Here is a 24,476-nt window from a genome sequence, read left to right as displayed (position 1 = left end):
CATTCCCCATCCTCTGCACCACGGTGCTTGTCTTGCCATATCAAGGAGTGACTTGCGCCCATAAATTTATATCACATGTGGGGGATCGACCCATCCCTTGGAAGGCCCCTTCTCTTGTTGGTGATGGAATGTGAATGTGGGAATGGAATTGTCTGTCTGGTAATTTGATCCACAGCTCATTCGTCATGCTGCTTCCCGGCTACTATCCACCCTGCTTCACCACCAACAAGTTCCGTTCGGTTCCCATGGATTATGCTGTGTCCCGCTGTTGTGTCCCAAAGGTGTGCCGGGGGCGCGGTTTTTCCCGTCCATCACGCAAACTCGTGGGGATGGTCGAAAGTAATCGTAACTACCTAGTCTACATCAAGGAGATGATCTATCGACAATGCTAACCTAGCCTGCCTCGCCTCGACCGGGAAAGATCGAGACAAGCCTCGAAACAACAAAACTCAAGGTCTTTTGACATGTCTATCCCATTTACATATTTTGCCCACTATATAGGTACTCCATAATTCGCTCTCGAGAATGGCAGCCGCTTCGGCCATGGATCGTCGCGAGTTGCCAATTTCCCAGAATTTCCACCTCGCGCAGTCATGCAAGTTGGGGAAGGGATGATGTCAATGGGCACGACTAGTAGGAACGATAGACCAATCAGCAAACAGTGCGGTTCCAAGCAACCCTCACAATCTTCATCGCTAGGCACTTCCCCTCAAACCATCGGATCGCCAAGGGACGACTACGGCGAATGCGCGCTTCGCGCGGGCATGCCCTATACCACCAATGTTCTATATAGTTTTTTTATTGATTGATCACATCGGAGGCTTACCAATTGATAGCTAAAACATACATGTCGTAGGGATAGATTAGCTCTTCTTCGAGTCCCGAGTCAGGAAACCCACCGCAGATAAGAAGAGGATTCATCGTTACCCAAAATGCTGCTTCAAGTCATGCTTATCTGCCATTCATAGGCCCACACTGTCACACAGTAGTACACAGTTAACCTGTCTCAACGTAAATCCCTTACTCAGTACGTCGGAAAGGAAACATACATAGATCGAGTGTAACCTTGCAGACGTAATGGGCGAATCTCCTTGGGCTACCTAGTAACCAAAGGTGAAATGATTGGCCAATGGCCGTACAATTATAGTAGTACCAAGGGCAAAAGCATTCGCAAAAGTGGTAGTAGATAGAGCATGAGTTGACCTGGGCGAGCGTGTGCTCTTTGAATTCCCCTACGTTTACAACCAGGCATCCAATAGCCAAAAAAAAATATCATCTTCAAAGTCCAAGACAGCCTCGCGTCTTGAGTATAAGGCCCACCACCGTCTGTCTCTCGCTCCCATTTCCACGCGTAGCTTCGGGTCAATAATGAAGTTGGTCCCCCCTGAGCTGCCAGAATACCATGAACGCCGTGTATGCAACCAGCAACAATGCTATTTTAATCACGTCCCCCGGTATCGTCCGTCGCACATAGTCTACGTGCATCGCCAAATGATCCTCGACGCCACCGGGAAATGTTTCCCCCGTCGGCGCTAAAATATACAGTATGTACGTGGAAACAAGCATACATCCATCCCTGTGCTGGCCCTGTACAATTGCCGCCTCGTTCCTTTAGTCGCCCGTGTCTTCTATCTTTTTGCTGGGTATCATAAATACTTTAGGTCGTAATCGAAATAGGAGTTCCTCATCAAACATCTCAACGAGATGCTAGTGCTTTGGCTTCCCCCGATGAATCCATGCTGTGTCAGCCGCCTGATCCGCCAGAAGCGGGGGAACTCGCGCCTTTGTTCCTCCTGAAGAGATTCGAGACGTTCATCCTGAAACGGCTCGTTTTCTTCTTAAGAGTGCCATCAGGCTTGAGGGTGCCATTGGACTCTTCCTCCGACGCCGGTGCTGAATCCACGACTGCGACGGGCGTTGTGGTCCGGGATGAGTCCGGCGCTGTGACTGCTGTTGTTGGGTCGCTTGATGGTCGCTCTACAGAGTCCTGGCTGACGATGCTTGTTCCCTGCGTGCTTGGAGAAAGCGGCATTTTACCAGTGGTAGCGCTTGTGGCCTGAGATTGCCAGTCTCCAGAACACGGGACAGAATTGCTTCCCTCGGTAGTATTGCTTGAGCGTTGTTTTTCATTACGCCTTAGAGGCCCATCCTCATGCTCACCAGGGTGGAATGCGCCGTTAACAGGATAATCTGTAACATTGTCAAAGGAAGTAGTGAGGGCGTTGATTTCTTTGTACTGACGTGACATATCAGGGACCCGGGTCAGTTTGTAGGGAGGCGCAGACCCGGCTTCCCTCATTCGATCCAGGTTCGAAGAAGCTGGAGCCAGGTCGGTTGATCCCATTGCAAGCCAGTCTTTCTCATCTGCGGCTAGGTTTTCGACCATTTTCATTATCTTTGAATCCAGTGGTTGCTGCGTGAAAATACGATCGCAATCTTCGTCCATACCCTGGATTTTCTCGAGTGTCTTTTCAAAGTAGCCTGTATTCTTCTCGATTTCTGAGACTGTGTATTGCATCTGAGGTAATATTTCAGCTACTCCTTGAAATAAGGGGATGGCGAACAACTTCACAAAGCCGAGCTGAGCTTTGGCAAGGGACCGAAAGTCTTTCTTGGGTGGCTGAATAAGTGACGATTTGATTCCGATCTCCTCTTCCATCGCAGCTTGCCGAGAGAACTCATCACAGAGAATATTCATCCACTGCAAGGCAGCGTCATATCGGCGAGCCTACAATTTTAGGTTAGTTTGAATGTAGTACGTTGCACATCATTGAATAAGCGTCACTTACTACATTACTGATATCGGCGCATTTGATCAAAAGTGAACATATCAGCGCCTTCTGCTCTTCGCGCGTGCGGTCAGGCCACTCGTTAATTGAGGGGTTCGATTTTATCTCTTTCTGAAGTTCGTTTAACCTCTTCATATAGTCAAAATGAAGTCCCATATCCGTGGCGAGGATAGAGCTAATCATGAGAGTGCGCATTTCTCTGTCCTCAAATACTCGGGGCCAATGCCTCCGAAGAATCTGTGAGTAAGCCGCACAATGGAACGATTCGAGGACTGAACGGTCGTTGTACAACTGGGCTAGAGGAGCATTAAGAGTGACAAGAAAGCCGTTATTGACACCAGGATGGCCCACGTCATGACCAATAGCACTAACAAGAAGAGTCAAAGCTTCGAATGGCTTTAGCAAGCAGGTGATTTGCGACCTCTGTGCAGTGGGCAGAGATTGTGGCGTGGATCGATACGGCGGTAAAGCTCCGATGTGAATGAGGAAATCGAATGTAGCTTGCAATACATCAACTGCATGTCGAAAATTGTGGTATGGTACAAACTGATTGTACGCCGCACGACACGCGACAAGAAACGTTATGAGTTGATCTACCTTCCAGTATTAGCTAATATCAAGTAAGCGTTAGGGTAATTGTCTGAGAAACTACTCACCTGTGGGTATCCGCCATTTTTCCAATTCTGGCATCGCTAACGCATGTTCGAACATCAGAGCTGCAGCGATTAGAAGCGAGTCATCATCATAGCAAGGAGCACAGAAGTGCCATTTGCCTAGGGCTTCTTCGATATCCATGCGACGCTTGGGCGAGATATCAATCCTCACGGCGGAGATGCGACTCTCATTCTCTTCACCTGAGCGACAGATTCCACCCATCAGCGCGGATACCATGGCTTCTCTCAAATATGCAAATGGCTTTTCTTCGTGTATTCCAACCCAGGACCGCTTCCGCCCCCTTCGAATCTCAAGTAATGCTTGTTGGTCCTTGGATGCTTCTTTGTGTGCTCGGTATGCATGGCCCTCGAGTGTCGTGAGTGTGTGAACATGAACTGGGCTAGCCATAACATCTACAGCACCTGAATCAAGACACCTTCGCACGAGAGCGCGGCCCGTCGGCGTTTTGTCCGAGGTACCGTGAGACTTCAAAAAACGTCCGATATCTGTAGACTGTGGTGAATCTTGCTCGATTCCATTTATCGATGGTTTGGCTCGTAGCGAAGGGAATTGAACGACAGGGATCGGTACAACCAGTTTGGAAAGACTCTTCAAATGCGTCTCATATACAATTTTCTCCAAAAGCGCCAATCCATAGAGATCGCGTCCTATGCCATCTTCACTGTGATCGCTGGAGGCAACTTTTGAGCAAGGTGAAGGGTCCCGTGACACAGGTATCACTTCAGGCGGCTCCTCATCATGCGGTGTATCTATTAGTACAAGTGTTGGCTTTAGTTCAACCATTGAGGTGCTGTGTAAATCGGCAATTTTCTCCATGCACTCGGCGCCATTCTTACACAAATGAACTATCGTAAGAAGGATTAGTGAACGAAGTGTACGAGTGCAGTATTTAGACTCACCATGACCGAAGGCATTTAAAAGCAGGTTCAGATTAGCTCGCAGATCACCGGTCTCGTGCAGATCTGTGATGGGCGACCTGAGTAATCGATTTACGTAGACATTTTTGTCCACATATATAACATTGCAAATATCATCATCCATCATGGCGGACTGTGGCATCCAGTCCTGCGACTGGAGCGCTTCCACCAGGGAACGAAATGCCGCCGCAAATAGGTGTCAATACACCAAATCAGCTGAGTGGGCGCAAGTAGTAATCCTGTATATTCCGGGAAATAGCCACAGGTAGTCGCGCTGAACAACAGTGGCTACTAGCAAGATGTCTCAGCCTACAACTCTTTTCAGGGGTTTCCGAGTTCGCGTATAACGTTCGATCGTCGGTCGGCGCGTCTTATGGTGCAAAAGGGATTTGTGTAAAAACTGGATCAGCTTGCAATGACAATTGACACGAGATAAGATAATCAACCATCCGGGCGCACGAGTCAATTCTAGACAAGGTGGGGAGTTACCGACATGCGACGGAAACAAAGATAGACGGAAGATATAGCGAAGCAGGTCGCGATTGACATAGGAAATCTGTCGGGAGTTGTAGAAATAAGTAGCAAGAGCACCGGCCCAGCGACGAACTTAACGAGCTTGCCTTTCAAGCAGCGCGTTAGTATGGGATTCCGTAGCGAACAATGAAGTCCTCGGCCCGATAGTTGGGCGCGGTGGCGAAGCGATGTATGCCGTGGTAATTGCAGCGACAAGGTGACTGATAGGGTCGAGGTGATGTCGACGCAGTAGGAAACAATCGATGCGCAAGACGCTGGCGGGATGGAAACGACTGTAGCGGAGGCTGTAGCGGAGGCTCTAGCGGACCGGAAGTATGTATGTACAAGCTGTAGGGAAGATGCCAGTCACAATGCAACGGTAGTTCGGGTTGCTGAAGAATGACGGCGACGTAGGTAAGAAGATAGGTCGGCAGGTGAGACGCCGACTCGACAAGTCAAGTGAATGGTATTGTATATCGTAGGATGTCTAGCCAAGAATGCAAGTAGTGTGTGTCAGGTGGTGATGAACGTGGGAGAGATGGTTAGCGGCCTCGAAAGAATAGCGACAAGAAAGAAAAGATGTTGGTGAATGGAACTATGCCTTGGCAATAGGAATGATGTATAGATAGAAGAAGGAGAAGAATAAGAAGAGGCCGACGGGACAGAGTGTCGATGGACTGTGAAGGAGAGAAAGAAGCAAGACTGACTACTTGTCTCGTACCGCCTCAAGAGGTAGGTAGGAGTCGGCAGGTACAGTACAAGTACAGTAGGGAGAGGTAGGTACGGTAGGTAAATAGGTAAAAGAAGGCAGGTAAGAGATAGGTAGGTAGGTAGGTCTGTTAACCTATAGGCAGAAGCAGGTACAGGGTGGCAACGAAAGGTGAACTGTGTCGCAACAGCAGCAGAACACAAGAGCGCGAGCAACGAGGGACAAGGGACGAGGGACGGGCAATTGTTAGCAAGGTACTACTTACTACCTAGTAACCTCCCGTCTACTATGTACTTACATAGTAGACAGACTCCAGACCATCTATCTTATGTACCGAGTAGGTAGGTAGGTACATAGCTACTGACGTACGAACCTGGGTGGGACGCAGCAGGCTAGTGTGCTGTACATGTACCTACTACTAGTGAGCTAGCCCTATCCGCTATCAGTGCGAGCGTGAGCGCTATCAACGGCCTGAGGCAGAGCCGAGCAGAGGTATGTACTGCAACTTGCAACTACCTAAGCTAGGCGAGCGAGGCTAGGCAATGCCGAGTAGTAGTAAAGTACACAGTACATATATCTGGCCTAGAGATATCGCCAGAGAAAACATCCACTACATGGAGAGTATGATACTACGTGTATCTAACTGATAGAGGTGTGGTTGCAAGAGAGAAAGGAAAGAAAAAAAAAAGGGTGGTTCGGGTGGGATAGGTCCACTGAACTACAGATACTTCGAGACACTACTTGCTGCGCTAGATACAATACCTATCTCTTTCTCTTAAGTACTTCACATTACCTAGGTAGGTACCTATATGCTCATTACAGGTATCACAGGTATAGACATATTATAGGTAGTTTTACATTACCTACCTTATACATACAGTAGTATACCTATGAAGATATGTGTAGGGAAATTGGAAAAGGTTACCTAGCTAGTCTCGCTAGTCAACCAAGTCGACCTGGCATTTGGAAAACACTGGGCACTTTTGGCTTAGCCTTGTGGGCTTTACTGGGCTAATACATACCACACTAAGTAAGTGGAATACTCTACTATGTACATACCTAGGTAAGTACTTAATCGACAAGGTGCTATGTTGGTACGCTAGCGCAGCCCATGGCGATACCAGCAGGGCAGGTCCCCGGCACTCGAGATGTACCTCGCTAACAGCTCGATTGACTGATTAACATGGGGACTGATTGACCACTGTGGTAATGTAGATGTACCTATGTAGCTAAGTGCAGTGGCCCTTGCAGTCCTCCAATATTGCCTCCACCAATGTCTCACAAATCTTCATTAACCTTTACACCTCTACCAGGAGGAACCCAGCATCGGTTATAAGAAGACCATCCACCTACATTGTGGCTATTGGTGCACTTTCGGCTGACTTTCGGTTGGAATTTTCATTTCGTCTGAATTGTCCACGAATACTTCGACTTCCATTACATACATACATACCTAGGTAGTCTATCCACGCCTCACAGGGACAGCAGCCATCGATCCAGTTTACCCAAGTAGTCATAGCGTGCCCTGGTGTTCAGAAGCACGGCACCAACATCCCCCCATCCTTCGCTCACTTTGAGGACAGCTGCAGACACTGCGAGCTGGAATACCCAGATCGACCGAGTGCGCGCCCCGACGAGCCTCGAATGCTTACTTTGGCGTGCGAGATGTTCGTCGTGTCCTTATACGATACCATGTAAGTAAGGTGTAAGTAAGTGCCCCTTGCGGCTGCGGCTGACAGCAGATCCTGCGCGCCGTTTCAGCAACCAGCATGCCTGCCATCCTTTATTATCTCATCAAGTACGCCACCACCACCATCAACCTACATACTTGGTATGTATCTGATATGTAGTACGGTGCATGTAAATGAATCCCAATTCAACAGGAGGGAGGGACTGTGCAACAGCCCGCCTTATCGCGTGACATGGCCGACACCTCAGCCTAACTGACACCTGACACCTCCCTCGCCTGCTTCCTCCAGGCTCGTTCTACCAGTACGCCAGCCCACATAGACGATTCACGGATTCATCAATCTGCAGAACATCGATGACACCGACGACGGCCACAGACAGTCATGGACTTCTACTGACCTCCCCTCCCCTCCCCTCATCAGCTGCTGTACGTTGGAGGTACCGTAGCAGTATCCAAACACCTAGTGTGCACACCCACTCACTCACTGTATGTACTGCAGATATGCAGGCCGGAGACAGCGAATTGGGTGCGGGCTAATAAGGTGTTTCGGAGGATTCCAGCCAGTAGGCATGCGGCACCGACTCAGGCCCTTGGTGGCCCTTTGATTACACCACATGGAGATGGGCGTGCATCGTAAGCAAAACCTCCAGAAGACCCGGCGAACGAGCTAGCTTGGAGCAGCGCAGCGCCATGACTGGCTGCGTGCTCCTGTCCCTTCTGCACCAGGCCGGGCGCCCCCCTGCAGCTCTCCCGCCCTGCCAGCTTTGTTCCCACTCGCGCGCTCGGCACAAGAACTTCTGGCGCCTGTCGCATGCTTCGAGAACACCCACCGAAGCCCGATCGAAGCCTACATCGAAGTCTGACCGAAGCACACACGCGTTCGAAAAGTGGGCTTTCCCCAACTTTGTTCCTCGTCATCTCGGCCCTTACATGGAGATATTACTATTTCCTACCTACCTCTGCCCAGACTCTGCCCTATCGAAGCCCGCCAGCAGCCCAGTTCACCACATCATGCCACGCGTTAGGGTGACAAGCTCACTAGCCAAGTCAGCCCTCTAAAACCCTACATATTTCGCCTGGCAAATGGGCTGTGGCCAAGCATGGTCTACACCAGAGAAGCACACGGAAATTGTCATTCCCAGTACTGCCGGTCGATCTATCGCCGTGCAGATCAAGATTCCACTGCTGAGACAGTTTGCATACCAACATTTATCCACGGTAAGTCGTTCGTATTTTTTACTTCATTTCCTTGGCCCTACCCGACATTGTTGAATGTGCCGTCGCTTCAGTGCCGCCTTGTACGTGCACTAATTAGGTAGTTATGTGTGTAATTCTAAGGGTAAGGCACGGGAACCCCGATTACTCGGTCTCCACAAACTCCTTGGTACTGTCATCCATTGTGTGAAGAGTCAATTAGCCCTTGTCAACTTCTCGTCATGACGATATCCTCAGACACCAATTTTTTCGGCTTATTGTCTCAATTTCTTTACTTAGTGTACAATCAAACAAGCTCTCTACCTCTCGGAGACTTCAGCTTCTAAGGCTACTGAAACCATGGGATGTAATCATGAGTAGCCGGATACCAGGAGCAAAAATCCGGCGCTGGCTTACGGAAAACGTATAGGTAGGCATCAAGAAAGTTAACTCCGGAAATACTGACATCTATGTATGTGTAGTCAGCCAACAATCTCGTGGCAAAGTTCGAGCGGCAAATAAGATCTTTGTTACAGATCTACCACTATCACGCTTGGCCCATGATAGAGATTGTCGGAAAATAGATTTGGATGATGATCATACAGTGTTGTCACAGACTCTCGGAACTGTAAGTAAGTAACGTACCCTTTCCTGATGACTGCCAACATGGCCATGATAGTGTTCTCGTTGTGTGACCTTCCTGATCTAGCATGTTGGTTCTCTTTGTCCAGTCGATTAGTCATCCAGCAAACACTGTATCCTCGCTACCCTGCGGAATGGTAGAGTTATGTCTGTCATTCCACAGCCTATCTCTCGAAGATACAATATGCAAAGGCTTATCCCACACTTCTTTGGACTCAACTCAGCTCAACGAGCTATTTGCGCTCGTACGGAGCCCACATGGTCGTCGTTCGATTTGATGGGTTTCTGCAGCGCCCAGCATAGCGCATCTCTGCCACCTTCTCGATCCAGACGAGTGCTACGGGCGGGTTGGCGGAATACTACCTAGACGCAGCTCTTGATCCGCGTTCAGACTATGTATTTGTGCCCTTGTCTACTTTACTCTGCCCTTTTCATGTCGATTCTCGTTCTGCTCGCGTTTCCTTATTATCCCCCGTATCAATGTGATGTGCATCGACAATCAGTACCGCTCTAGTAACATCGCCTTGTTTGGCATATCAGATCACGCCCAGGCTTTGGGGAGTATCTTGGCTGCATCACTCGCGGCTCCTCGAACCTGGTTGTCCTACCTATATGGCCGCCTACTTATACTCTGACCCTCTCTTTGGCGGCTCGCGAGATGTTTGGCCTTTTATCATCACGACCAGTTATTGATACGGCTGATGACGACTTGGTCTGCGCTTCCGTGGACAGCTATGTGGCGATTACTTTCAAGAGGCATCTCCACTGCCGCTGTTGATACATTCTGCTTATTTGCCACCTGAATTGTACAATGCTATATTTGGACCGCATCCTTTCTATCATTTTATACACGGCCTGGGAACTCAAGTGCAAGGCCACTAGCCGTGCTGCTAGTAACGGTATAAAGCTCAACTCTAGGTAATCTTTTGAATTGGCCTTCTGCTCTTCCTATTGTGTATGAACCTAGTTACCTAGCAGACGCAAAACTCGTACGACAAAACGCAATCCTACCTTACTGCATACTTGTCCATGAGGATCGTTCCCAGTTACTCGTGCCAACGACCCAGATAAATAGTCAAAGCAACTACCGTGGGAAAACAACGGGGGTACGGACGCGGAGAAACCCACAACCGTTTTGATATCCTGTCCCCGGATTGAAACCAGATTTTTCGCTTGCGGAGCCCACAGCTGCATGGCAAGGATTGCTGCGACATTCCCAACCATTTCTGGGCTGGCATCAGTATCGCTTACTACCCAACTCATCGCCAGATACAACTCACTAAGCAGTGGCGCTCTCGGTTCTATGTGGTACCGGTCAGGAGCATGCGACGGGTAAGTCACATTCATGCCTCCGAGCCTAAAGAGCAGCTTCATCGCCCGATGATGCAAGATTCGCGGAGACCAGGGCAAAGATAAAACTCTCCACCGGCGAACTGGATCCCCACTCTTAGTTAATTCCAGCGCCGCGGTTGCGATAAATAGGAAGAATATCCGGCTGCAAGGCGCAATTCTGTCGGTTTCATCTGTACCGAAGCCTGCACGGCACGTGGACCCGGCACTATCAGGACATGGGAAGGATACTTTATCCCACGGCCCCCGATGCCACAGACACCGTAGACCAAGGGCATGGCCTGATCACAAAGTCCAAGCCTCTGCATCTCTGTTCATGACTGCTACTCGGACGTATCGTCCGCATAGACTTTCCTAATCAAGATCACTCACGGGAGGTTCTAACTAGTGTGCGGGCTACACGCACAGTCATCTACCTAGTGTGCTTATAGCAACAACTACTAAGAATTGGAGCACAACCGTGAGAGTGTCTGGTAGAAGACTAGGTAGGTAGTGTTCTCATCAAGGTCCTCACAAGGCTGCTCCAACGGGGTTACCCTTGGCGAACCTGCTGGACTCGTATTGCGGAGAGCTGAGTAGACGACAGCTGAAACTCCCATGCGCCTATTATGCAATATGCGAACAGCTCACGCAATGGTGTCACACATAGATAAGTTCATCTAGGTAAGTACTGGGCTTTACTATGTACTTGCACATGGCCTGCGCCACATTGACGTCGAAGGGAAGGATACCGTTCATCGGTTATCCCAAAACCATGCGGTGCAAAGCCGGGGCTGGCTTGAGATTCATCTCAGAAGGAACATCTAGGGTGCGTGTGTCGGCGGCCATTGGTTTTGTCAAGTGGCAATCAACTACATGAAGAAAATGAAAGAGTTATTTCTTAGTAATGAAGCTTTACATTGGCTCCCAGCCCGTCTTTATGACCCGAGGACTCGGGAAAGGGTTCTATTTGTGAAATTCTGAACTAAGAGCAAAGTGGGCTACTGAACCGAACCAAAGTTCCGGCCTACTACCTACATATAGATTACACTACACCGCAGACTCTCTAGCGTGTCATCGTCTATCGTAGACAAATGTTTACCGAACATGGTAGGTATGGGATGGGATGGGATGGGGTCTTGTTTCGAGAGCCTAGATCTACTCTACAGTAGTCTATGCGCCTGTAAATAATACCACTTCACCTCGAATGATGACCATAAGTAAGTTAGCCTGACTGTGTGCCCCCAATTGGCCCATGTCTGTTCACCGGTTTTTTCCCGAATAAGGCAGCCCAACGACACGGCTTTGTCATTCGGGGTTGAATCCTCCAGCGTAGGTGGATTACTTTATCTCTGGTCGATTGTTTCAAAGGACCCCTCGCCTGCCTTCACAGATTGTTAGAACAAGGTACGGAGTATATATGAATATATCATGGCCATGACGGGCGTCGTAAGCCTTGCCCGTTGGTCCCGACAGGTTGTTCTCTTCATCGGATTAGAACTCACGCGGCACGTCCCGCCCGTTAGTTGAGACCATGTCACTGTCACCGTCTGTGTCACTATCGTTGTTACCCCATGAACTTGTCTCCTTGGGTGTACAGTAATGCGAGCCGATGAGCTTTCGTTTGCGCGATATCATCTGCGGGTCCTCCCTCCGCTTCGAAGCTTGGCTAGTGATATTCCTACATACAGTACATATATATGTGCGCTATCGGATTACATGTCCCAGAGAAGCTAATATGATATGCTAGGGCAGAAGCTAGAGTTTCATGTTCCCGTAAGTGGTTCTTTATCTGCAAATGGGGCAAGATTCCCAAGTCTGTATCTCACTTAAGTAGACCGAGTAGACTACTAACGTATAAGTACTTACGTATGCGAATTCGGTTGGCTACCTATGTAGTCACGATCCTCATGTATCTTTAGTGACTGCAAGTGCAAGTCATAAGTCAGAGATAAACCTCATTTTCCGCTCAAAGGAAAATCCCACCCAGGACACCGGTCGCCCTCGTCGATAAGCAAGATGACGGACATACCAAGCACTTTCAGTAAAGATCGGCCAAAGCTGGCTCACATACATGACATACCTACCTATAGTAGCTGGCGCAAGCAGCTACGTGCAGCCTCACCGAAACGCCACAACAGCCATCGGCCAAGATGTGCCTCGTCCATCGCGAAACACATGGCATACTGTACAGTACCTAGCATCGGTCACAAGGCTAAGCAGGCTACGCCGCCAGCTAACGACGACGAAGCTTTCTACGCCAGGAAGCAGACCGCGTTTCTAGCCTTTGCGCTTGAATCATGGCTCATGCAATACCATACACAGCTGCGCTCTTAGTTCTTACTATAGTCTATGCATAGCTAGCCATGTGCATGTATATGTAAGTAAGAAAAAAGTTCGTCTATATCTTCCTTGGCACAATGCTTCTAGAACCATTCTAGCGGCAGCCATGCCATTGGAGAGACACACGGCAAAGCCACAGAACAACACAACACATGGTCACGCGACTAAAGTTGTTGGTTGTCGACCAATTATCACATACTTACATATTTGTATAATGTATGTAGATGTTGGTTGACCCTACTAGCAAGATTTCTTTTCTAAGTACTCATCCTCGGACGACTGACTTCTCCGGACCGCCGCGGCCGATACCCTACTATATATGGAACTCTTGTTCTCGAGTTACCTACCCTCTAGCTTCTTCCGATGGACAGACAGACACCCTACCGGTACACCAGCTAGCTATCTCCCGGTAACCTGGTCACTCAAGAAGATCTAGTCCGTGATGTCTGTACTACAAATGACCAAACGTTCCATGTCCTTTCAAGGTCTAGAACTAGTATGAAACCATCGCGACTTCACACTAGAGATAATAGACTCTTACACGTAGCATATACATGTACTCTATGCGTGCGTAGGTTAGGTGAACCTCCCCCACCTCTCCCAGCCATCATCCCCAGATCTGACTAACAGCTAGGTAAAGCACTCGTAAGCAAATCCCCGTCTTATCACATTCATACGTACTACACACATACACACATATATATATATCCAGCCGTTCGGGTCCATCATGCATGAAAAGGCTGGTAGGTATACGCTATGTCTCCATCACGCTATCACAACGCTATCACATTATCACACTAGCACGGCGCGCCCGTGGTATGGAAACCCCAGCAAAGGAGATATCAACCGGCCGGGTCGTGTTAGTAACGATAGTGAGATAGTGATTCATCATCGTACCGCGCGCGGGAAGAAGTATAATACTACTACACTAAGACAAGACAAACATTTCCCCGGGTTGGACCTGGTCTAGAGTTGAAACACGTAGATAGGCGTATGTATGTTCAGATACCGTACACTACTCATCGGACTTCGTTCCGCTCTTTGAGGGAAAAAAAGGGAACGGGATGGGATGGGATAGGTATGTTCCCGTTTCCCCGGGCCCAGATCGTCGTAGATAAGCACTTTGGATCCTACTGGCGTGCCGTAGCGTGGTATACCATGCCTTAAACTGGATCTTGAAACCATGCGCACTAGCATGGCTGTGTATCTGGTTGGCGCGGCTATACGAAATGCATAAGTAGCATTCATGCTGAGTGTGAGTGGTATGGAAAGAAAGAAACGCAGTGTATACTTGCATATACTTATCTGTATATTTCGCCTGTCCGGTGGCGAGGAGGCCACTAGAATGCTCTCTCAAGACTACCTGGGTTGTCTTTGTGCGTTTATCGTGCTGTATGTCTTAGGTTGCCAGTGTAGACTGTTTAGAATATTAGAGCGAAGGTGTTGAATGAAGTCTCATACTGGTATGTACTTATCCCCCTCTTCTTCCTCTCCAATTTCGAATAGAAACACATATTTACAGAGCTCCCCTCCGGCCCACCCTTTACTCCCAAGTACACACGATAATAGGCAAGGCTTCAGAGGCCTCGCTATGGAAGCTTTTCAGGGCAAGTAACTTACTACAGTAAAGCGAGATCTTCCCTGTGGCTAAGGCTATCTTGCAAAGAATACTGAACTGGGGTAGGTTTGATTGCGCATATCTGCGTATATATATTGGCATCTGATGTGAACAAGCTTATCATGATATAAAACATACCAGCTGTACCTAAATCATCTAGTGCTTTGTGAAACTAGGCCATAGCAAACATGTGAGCTTTGTGGTTCTGCCTACCTTTGAATAACTATATACCCTAAACTAATATATATTCCAAATGCTCGATATTGTAGCGTGGAAACTTAAACCTACCAGTACCTCTGTCATATATTAAATAATTCATTAAGTCCTTACTTGTTAACAAAGAGGTTCAACTATAACTTGACAAGAATGAATAGAAATCACACGATCTAGGCTATTTGGCTTCCTGCGGATCATGAGATCAATCAAGCGGACTATATATCCTCACTACCACTTGTCGTCCTCAGTTTCTCGTAAGGACGAGCTGAAATATTCTATATATTGAGATTATATAAAAGTTGAGACCATATCTCATAGAGGCGTGAAGTTGTATGAGGTAAACTAGTAGCTTCATTAGGTACGATTGGTTGGGTATATTAAATAGACTTAAAGTCTAAGTTACAATCTGTAAGCCTGGCCTTGGAAATCTTCTATCAATACATGATCTTCGCAATCGCTCATACTCTTCCGGACTCCTAGTCTATGGTGCATTGCTACTATACCAAGGGCAGATAACTGGGCTTGGAACTTGATGCTATTCAGATTACAATGAGCAACTAGGGCTGCAAAAGTCCTTGGCCACCCAACTCCTTCTTAGCATTGACGGCTGGCTTAGACTCCATATACAACTGGACTGCCAGTCCGGATCGCGTAGGTCTTGCTGATCTGTTCCATGAAGCGAAGTCTATATAACTTTACTTTCTATACTGACTGCATACCTCTCGAAGATCAATATAAACTTGTGTCACAGGGCTATAAGGCATCTACAAGGCTGTAAGGCAATAAAGAAACCCTTTCTGCATATAGCTCCAGCTTTGTCTGCAAGAATATTGAAGGGACCCTTGCGCAATAATATAAGTCATTAGCTAGAGCATACTCGGTCCTGACAACCTGTATTACGCGCTAGTTACACTAAGCTACAGCTTCCTTTATAATTCTTTACCAGCTTTCATTCAAAATAAATACATAAGCCTTTCCCTAAGTTTAAATAATTATCTTCTATAATTAAAGTGATCTTATTATATTTAAATATTATTAAAACTGTTCTTAAATATTAGGCCATCGCTTATAACTCATTATAAATGTAAAAACTTGAAACGGAAAAGGTAATAAACATAAAATAATTACCCCATGGTTGAAGTCCTCACAATCGGACCTTTTTCTCTATTCATTAAACCCTTAACAATTTAAAATAACAGTGCTATAACAAGGGTAGTAGATACTGGGCTTGGAACTGAGAATTCAGATTACAATGATCAACTAGGGCTGCATAAGTCCTTGACCAACCAACTCCTACTTGGCTATTGGTGGCTTGACTTGACTCTATATACAACTGGTCTGCCAGCCCAGGTCTCTGGGGTCTGTTTCAAGAAGCGAAGTCTGTATAACCTCGCTTTCCAATATTGCCCAATATTGCCTGCATGTCTTGAATGATTACGAATAGACTGCAAAGGTCCTTCGTACGGCCGAAGCGCAAGGCGAACTGCATATTCAGCTTAGTACAGAGGTTACACGTGTAACACGAGCTCTGTTCAATAAGCAGGTATAAAAGATATGTCTCACAATTATATAACAGCAAACTTGGTCTCATTTCATCTCACCACATCTCATATTTCATTTCATTTCATTTTATTTTCATTTCTGTCGTCTCATATTTCATACATTTCATTTCATCTTCTCACATGTATCCCCTCACACGACCCTCAATCCCCTAAAATCAAAACGTAAGCCACAACTCAGTCATAAAAGCCCATCTCGCCTCGTAATCATATGTTCATGTTTGTGTTCATACCACGCCTTCACCAACAATGTATATCTTTCTTTCTTTCATTCTTTCCTTCCTTCCTCGCTTCATTTATTCCCTCTCTCTCCCCTTCTATCATGCATAACAAACAAACCAATAAATAAATAACTCCACAAACAAACACGCACAAACTCAAGCCAACTCAAATTCGTAATATGTACACCAAAGACCCCAGCCACAAAACAAAATCCATTTTTGTGACCTAGAACTGGGAATGTATGCAAATGCACCAAACCAAACCAAACCAAGCCAGATACATATGTAATATCATCAAAGTTTTTATGCTGTCGTCTGTCTCGTCTCGTCTCATCTGTCTGCCCCATCTATCAGCGTACATGACAGACAGACAACCCAATTGAACCCAAGCCAAGCCATCCCAAACCCAATCTTGACGAATCACCAGATGAAACCCAGTAGTCATCATCATCTCGTTTTCTTCTTTCTTTCTGCGCCTTCTATGTATATGAATATATTTTGCCTCAAATATGTGCAGTTGTAGGCTGTTCATGCGGTGCCGCCACATGGGGAAAATCTATGTGTAATGTATGTAGGAGGTAAGGTGGCATCAATGCCTGCTCTTAGTAGACTACGCTGTAAAAGAGCAAAAGGGTTATCTTCCCCATTCAAAAGCCCAAACATCTCGCTGTTTATCGTTCCCCGATTCTTTTCAAAGGGCATCAAATAAGCAAGTTTATGCCATGGCGAGGGCATTGCACGGCTCGGCCGCGCATCTCTGACATGTAGACCACATCCACCTAAGGGACCTTGATCTTATCATCGTCGTCCAAGTGTATCTCAGTTGCTTCATCTGATTGTAGCTCTTGTTCACTGTTTGGCATGACCTCATGGACTTCGTGTGTAATCCGGTCCTTGACACCGATGGAAGTCTGGCCCACATAATTAGGTGTCGAATGACTTACGTACTCCGAATCGTCCCCAGGCTGTGATAGTTTGTACTCCGACATCCCTGGAAAGGTGGAATCAATGTCATCCTGAGGACTCAATGCTCGCTCATCGCCAGAGGAGTCGTGTTGGGCTTCGTCGGAAGCAGCGCCTGACCCAAATGGACTGTCATCAGCCATGTCTGGAAGATTCTTGAAACTCCAAGTGTTTACACTAAATGGTTGTGTCCTTTGATCGGAGTCTTCCAACTCAATTCCTTCGTCTTCAGCAATGTCATGTCCAGACTGGAAACGTGAACTGGCAAGGAGTGGCATGTCATCATCACCCTTGTCATCTTCTGCGTATGAAGACATGATCGAACGTGAGCTCAGGTTAGAGTTACCACCATGATTTCCGGGCGGGTGAGAAACTCCTGCTCCTTGTAACGCGCTCGACGACCCATTCTGGGAGAAGCCTTCGCCGAGACGCCGACCTTCCCCCAACCCTGACATCTCATCATCATCTTCCTCAGTGAAACGCTCCAAGATTGCATGCAACCGAGATCCCCCCAAAGGAACATCAGATCGTCGGCGGTAAAAGAGCATATACGCCGAGGAGTCGACAATGCGGTCAGTCGAGGTCTTGGAAACTGATGAATCTAAGAAATGTTAGCGCAAGATATCAGGACTGTTGACGAAGCAGCTCACCGTTATAAGAATACCATTGTCCATCCACGAAGCTTTTAGCATAAGCCGTATAGTGCCCGCCGCCCAATCCACCATAATGGCAGTCGACTCCAATCAGATCGTAATTTTCCTGCTTTCCCTCTTCTGTTTGTAGTACACGTGATGTAATATCTAAGTTCTCTGTGGGGAAATCGACCAGGGTTTCTAATTTGTCTCTTCGGAACCCGCTAGAGCTGAAACGTTTCAGATGAATGATGAGGATATCTGGAGTCTTCCAAAGATCAAGTTTTTTACTAGCGCGGCGATGCTCCTTGCAGCGAGGGCAATACCACATATCCTGTTCGGAAAGGATTTCATCTCGCTCAAACTCATCTAGACATTCATCGAGCGTAAGACCATGCTTCCGACGCTTGGCACGTGCCTCTTGCATTTTCTCGAGCTCCGGGTCGGACAAGATGTCGCAAGCCTCCCATGTTTCCAATGAGCTGTCACTACCGAAGATTTCTTCATAGGCAGTTTCCGACCAATCAACAACGAGACCTTCTCTTAGTCTGATGAGAGGGCCACCGTCGGGGACGGGATCGCTCATCTCACCAGCATCCTGGTATTGAATAGCAGTCTGTTTGTCTTGCTGCTGACGCTGCTGTTGACGTAAACGCCTTTTGGCGCCTTTGCTACCATATTGTCGCCCCGGTTTCGAATTCTTGCGGCCATTGGGAGGCTTGGTGTTGCCCTTTGTGGGGCGATTATTTTTGGGCCGATGAGCAAATGACTTATGATCTGTTAGTAGATGTCCGCCAAAAATCATCAAGACGGTTCTTCTGTCTGCGAAAGCTGAGGTATCTTAGGTGTACATACCTTCACTGGAGGACCATTATCCTCGTCTTCACTCTCTTCATTCATGCGTGTTATAGAATGGTCAATACTATTTCGAGGCGCTTCATCAGAACTACTGTCGTCATTCGAAGCGGAGCCGTTCGTTGCATCGTCTAATTGATCATCTGAAGAGGGGGATTCTGGAGGAATCCGAGATGAGAGCCGCGGAAATTCTCTATCTTCCCCGACGCTGTTATTGCCCGTAGGAATGACACTCGACATTTCTGCGAAGATTCCTATCTCGAAGAGATTCTGAAACTGAGGTGGGAGAAAGCTTTTAGGATTTACCCAGGCTGGTCTTCCATTCTTGATCTGCGTAGGTGATGAATGACTATGAAGTGGGGTTAACATCTTTTCAAAAGGGGTTCGTGTTGTTCATACATACCTTTCAGCATTGATGTTCTTATCTGACGTTTCTTTCATTTGAACGTCGACAATGTCATCTTCGCTCCCAACAGATTGAGCAGCAACTTTCCCGCCAACAGAAGATGCTGTATCAGAGCCATTGGGCCCAATCACTTCAGGTTCAGTGGTCTCGGAGCCATCAGACTCGTCTTGACGAGCGAAGAAAGAGTGCTTCGTAAATGTTGCCACTTTCTCCAAGATTTTGCGTCGAATGATATCTTCGCTTCTTGCCTCTTGCGGTGTGACCATGATAAAGTGAGGTAAACAGGCGCCTTCCCACTTGCGTGATTGGTAGCCCCTTGCGGTACCTGGTTTACGATGCAGGACTGGAACAAGGAGATGTGCTGCTGCTGTGTCATCGTCATCTGATGGAACAGGTGGAGTGTCATCGAGTAGAGAACGGTACTTCTGCGGCTTGTGTGCCGTCCCAGGGTAGTTCGTGGGCTTAGCTTCCAGTTCGTATATCCATGCATTGTCGCGTTGAGAAATCTCTTCGCTAGCAGTCATTGTATCCTCATAATGCTTGTAGATTTTCTTGGTCCATTCCTCACACCCATGAAGTCGTTCAACGGGAACACCTGTTCGCACTGAAATAAATTGCTTCAAAGCTTTAATATTGTCATGTTTGTCCAGCTCAACCTTGATGTCAATGGGCTTATCGTTGAGCGGGAAAAATTTAACAGTATGACTCCATTTATTTGCAATTGGCAACTGCAAGGTCAGATTGTTGAAAGGGTCAAAGGTAATGCTGACCTTGTCGCACACAGGGCAAACTAAGGTCGACTTGTAAAGGCCTGTGAAGAGGTCCGCAATTATCGAGTCATCACGCTTTCTCGTAATATCCCAGACCTTGTCAGCCATCTTTCGAATAGCGTCGGGATCACCAATCATTTCATCTGTGGAATCTGGCTTCTCGATATAAGGCTTATTCTTGACACGGCTGAGATCTTCTTGCAAGCCATCAAGCAGGAAGCCGAGGAATTCCTGGGAATCCTGCTGACCATAACCTGAGAACTGAGATGCATGACGACCGATAACGTTCTTGAACTGCCGTGGCGCAACAGCACCTGGAGGCGGGTCTTTGAACACTTCCTTGAGTAGATGAGCATACGCAGCAGCAACATCGCCGTTGTGGGCAAGGACGTTGGCTTTATTTAATTCCTTTTCCCATTCACCAACTAAGAAGTATTTGGTCAACTCCTCGACGCTTCTTAAACACTGAAGGGCAGCATTCATGTAACAAGTATTCCCTAGATTCGTGAGACCGACGCATCCTAGCGTTTTCCCAGACTTTGTCGCTCTACCACGAGTGACGGGACCACTAGGGGCTGGACTTAACCGTCCACCCCGGGATACGTGGTTTTGAACCGTCAAGGCCGTAGAGCCGGTCTGTGAAGGGAGCATGGATGTCTCTGATGGTCGGTAATTTGAAGTCCACTGAGTACCCTCTTCATGAGGATCAAGAACAATAGACTGATCTTTGGCAATACCGAGTGAACGGAGGGTGTGGTTGGATTCCTGTTTTTTACCCCCATTCGTCAAATCTCCAAATTCAATCAATAGTCTTTCTCCACCTCTTTCCAATGCATTGAAAGACTCAACATCCACAAGCAGACGATCCCATACGCTTTCTGAATTCATGTCAGAGTCGGACTGGGCTGGAGGGGTAGGTGGAGTTGGCACACCTGCGCCCGAGCGACGAGGGTCTACAGCATTTGGAATCTGCCATCCTCGAACTCTTTGTGTCAAATCTATTTTAACCATGGCTTTCGCTTGTTTCAGAAAAGTTTGGAACTTCGTATTGCTGCTACGAGCGAGCCTGGGAGGAGGTGGGTTGATGGATTTTAAAGATGCATCAACGGGAACCTGACTCATTGCGGACCAGAGACGATGTACACTGAGCACAAGTGGGTGGTATTCAATTTGAACGTTTGTTCCATCCCGGCTGGTACTGTTATCAGTGGCGGTACGTCGGATAGGAATTTGTCCTTCGTTTAGTCCAGGCCATTGCATCAGAAGTTCCCAAGCCCTAGGAGGAAATGGAACAAAGTGCTCTTCCCCATAGCCTTCCTTCAATCGAACAAACTTTCTCTTCATAACATCCGTGATACCTGTGCCAACACAAGGATCGTCGATGATCTCCTCTATTATGTCCGAGTTGTCAACCGGAGGGATGGCGGACAAGTCGCCCCCTGCTTGCTTTTTCGTCGAATCAAGGGGCACATATGTGAGCCACTGTCTTGATACAATATAACATTCTTGCCCATCCATACAAGGTGTTCGGTTGAACTCCTCTACCAGTGCGCGAATCTCGTTTATATGGGCCCCGATGGATGCCGGAGGTTGTAATACTAGGGGAAGTCAGTAGGCTGAGCTCGAAGAGAAAAAAGGGAATTAACTTGTGGAAGTGCACGAACTTGTATTGTTCATGGTGGTCGAGGCATCTCCTTCTACGGTAGGCTGCATACCCTGCTGCAAACTGGCTGTAGACTCTGAAGCATCGGCCGTGTTTGACGCATTTTGATGTGACGAAGAAGGTGTATCTATGGCAGTTGCATCAGGGGGTACAGTGACCATATCCACGTCCTCATCGACGCTCTGCGTCACCCCTTCTGGATCCATGCTGGAGGCACTTCGTTTGAGCGGTGAAGATGCACGCTCTGGAAATTCGGCGGCACCACCCATGAGAGCACGATGATGGGTAGTCTTGGTTAGGGGCGAAGAAGCCCTGGGATAGTTGGGAAAATCGGGTGCTGGAGTATCGGCGCCACGGTCGCTGTTGATGGTCAGGTCGGCGTAGGCGCCTGAAGGTGAACTTGCGACAGATGAGCCGTCTTCGGCGAGGGGGAGAGGGCCGGAATGGTTCGTCTGTAACCGGGGCGGGAGACTGGAGGCCGGGGGTAGTGAGTCGGCGCGGAGGTAGGCGGGCGAGGCGGGCGAGGCGGGCCGCACGTCAAAGGATGACGAGGTGAAGGAGAAGTTGAGATCGGCGTCTTGCTCGCAGGACTGGACGGGGATATCGGGCGAGTTGGTGGGATCTATTTCCTCATTTCCTGCAGCAGACTGCCGGGGTGTAATCTTCCTTTTCTTTGAGGAAGACGTCTTGACGGCGAGCTGCCCAGGCAGCTCCGGTTGGCAGGAGAAGACTAGGTCGCCACGGTGACTAGCTGCTTCGGCGGCGAGGACAGCTGTGGTAACCGGCGATGTGGGTGATATGTGGTGGTGCTATGGGCGTGGTTATATTATAGGTGAAGCGGATGTCGGTGCGGTGCGGTGGATGCTGGTTGGCGGTGGTGGTGGTGGTGGTGGTAAGGTATTGGGTTTTTTTTTTTGGTGGGGGGGTTGGCGAGGGATAGAGGCTGTGAGCCAGTGAACGAGCGGATAGACAATGCCCTGGCGGTGTCTGAAGCGCAGGCAGGAGGAAAGCCGAGATATGCTGCTGGCTGGCTGGCTGGCTGGCTGACTGGCTATGAGGGAGAAAAGAGCGGAAAGACTTCAAATGTAGGCTGGCGGAGATGGGTGTATCGATGTTGTAATGGTTTGGATGTGTGCAGTTGCTTGGTTCTGCTTGGTTACTTACTTTGTAGGTAGGCAGGCCTGCAGGTTCAAGCAAGGTTCTAAGGTTGTTTTGGGTCCTGAAATAGGTACCTACAGAACAGACTGAGTTGAATTGCAGGCGGATTAATTAAAGGGTTTCGGCTGCGTCTTAGCAGGCTACAGGCACCAGACTGTAGGGAGGGACAGTGGGTAACAGTGGGTGGCATATACTGTATTTTATCTGGCGTAGGTTACAATGTACTTTGAGAGGCTGAGACTAGGTACGCACTCCATTACACCGCACATCCATGTACTTATTTATAGTAGGTATCTACATCCTAAACTCTAGGTACCGACATGACTGACCGGGTATTTCCCGGTACTTCTCAGGTAGAGATATCGAAATTCAATATCCCCATAAGGAAAATAGATTTAGAATTAGAACGTGGCATCTGTAGGTATCTAGATTATCCACCTACCTACGTACATATGTAGTTACTGGAACATTACCTACCTTGTAGTGGGTGCCTAGTGCTATACAGTGTCCAAGCACTTTATAAACTTGCTGTGATTGCCCTACAATGGATCCAGGCTACAGCAATACACGTATTTCATTGGTTGAAGGGTGTATGCACAAGAGAGGCAAGGGAACAATCTTGCCTCTGCCAGACTCTGCCTCCATGTGGACCAGCGGACGCACTGTTTATACGCACTGTGCATATGGCGGGGAATACCTACAACGCCAGAATGTTCCTCCTCCTCCCAGATCCAGATCCTCCCCTCGGTTCACATCATTCATTTAAATGTCAGTGTGACTGTGGCGGGGTAATCATTCTGGTAACACGTTTGCGACAATGATTGAATCCGCCCTTTTCTACTCTTCTCCTTCTCCCTTATCCCTCTTTCTCGTCAATTCTGTGTCCCGGCTCGTGAATCTCATATCCAGATTTAGACCTGCATTTGGTGACGTGACGCAGTTTAATTGATTATAGTGCATTTTTGACTTGCAGCGAACAAGGACAGCAGACATGCACAATGATAACCCATGGCTACCTATTACCAGGGAACTTGCTGCCACGATGAGTTACCCTAGTAGTAAATGCGGCGCAGAGGCAAAGGCGGTGAGTGAATGAGCCCCCGGATTCGCCTCAACGGAAGCGATGCCCTGATTCTTTCTCCCGACAGTACTATTATTCAGTGACCTCGCATCAGCAAGTCATGTATGGAACTAGCTAGTCACAAATTTTTGGCCTCTTCTTGTACTTATGTAAGTATCTATGTGGATGTGGTGGGAGGTAGTGCTTTCTCCTGTCTTATGCAAAGACACCATATGGGGGCATTGAGATATGTGCACTGGACAATAGGGACTGTTTCTCTTCTTGATTTATTTGACGAGATCTATATTGTGAGCGTGTTCAATCTAACCGCTGTTGTTTCTATTATAGAAGAGTCATACGCGACACGTTGGATTGTAACCAGACACCTCCAATCTTCCATACATCTGCATGTCTCCAAATTTAGGTTTTTTTTTTTGGGGGGGGGGGGGGGGGGGGGTTTTTCCCCATAAAAAAACAAAAATTCCACCCCCATAACGCCCAAAACAACACGAATAAAGGTTTGTTTTAGTAAATTATGGATTTTTTTGGATTGC

The 24,476-nt window shown here is 47.9% G+C and overlaps 2 protein-coding genes across 2 annotated transcripts; both read right to left on the bottom strand.

Annotated features, from left to right (window-relative positions):
• Positions 1-1,744: 1,744 nt before the first annotated feature.
• On the bottom strand, positions 1,745-4,505 carry F5B22DRAFT_640759 (uncharacterized protein; the record flags this gene model as incomplete). Its single annotated transcript, XM_047977889.1, has 4 exons — positions 1,745-2,728; positions 2,790-3,382; positions 3,446-4,309; positions 4,364-4,505. The coding sequence occupies 4 exons, from the start codon at positions 4,503-4,505 to the stop codon at positions 1,745-1,747; spliced, it is 2,583 nt and encodes an 860-aa protein (XP_047836171.1).
• Positions 4,506-17,078: 12,573 nt separating this feature from the next.
• On the bottom strand, positions 17,079-22,237 carry F5B22DRAFT_3774 (uncharacterized protein). The gene is made up of 6 exons (XM_047971231.1): positions 21,688-22,237; positions 20,974-21,639; positions 19,269-20,919; positions 18,866-19,214; positions 18,029-18,779; positions 17,079-17,979 (listed from the first exon to the last, which is right to left on the bottom strand). The coding sequence occupies exons 1-6, from the start codon at positions 21,971-21,973 to the stop codon at positions 17,195-17,197; spliced, it is 4,488 nt and encodes a 1,495-aa protein (XP_047836170.1). The 5' UTR covers positions 21,974-22,237; the 3' UTR covers positions 17,079-17,194.
• Positions 22,238-24,476: the final 2,239 nt, after the last annotated feature.

The sequence above is a fragment of the Xylaria bambusicola genome, assembly GCF_022495145.1.
Source record: "Xylaria bambusicola strain CBS 139988 unplaced genomic scaffold F5B22scaffold_1, whole genome shotgun sequence".
In the NCBI taxonomy this organism is placed as follows: domain Eukaryota; kingdom Fungi; phylum Ascomycota; class Sordariomycetes; order Xylariales; family Xylariaceae; genus Xylaria; species Xylaria bambusicola.
The sequence above is the reverse complement of the archived record's forward strand: the minus strand, read 5'-3'. Positions and strand labels throughout refer to the sequence as shown.

What these genes read in the sequence shown, in the direction of transcription:
- F5B22DRAFT_3774 (XM_047971231.1), bottom strand. Translation starts at nt 21,973, where the DNA reads ATGGGTGGTGCCGCCGAATTTCCAGAGCGTGCATCTTCACCGCTCAAA. An exon ending in AAGTTCGTGCACTTCCACAA is followed by an intron (nt 21,640 to 21,687) that starts GTTAATTCCCTT and finishes GACTTCCCCTAG; the next exon opens with TATTACAACCTCCGGCATCC. An exon ending in ACAATGGTATTCTTATAACG is followed by an intron (nt 17,980 to 18,028) that starts GTGAGCTGCTTC and finishes AACATTTCTTAG; the next exon opens with ATTCATCAGTTTCCAAGACC.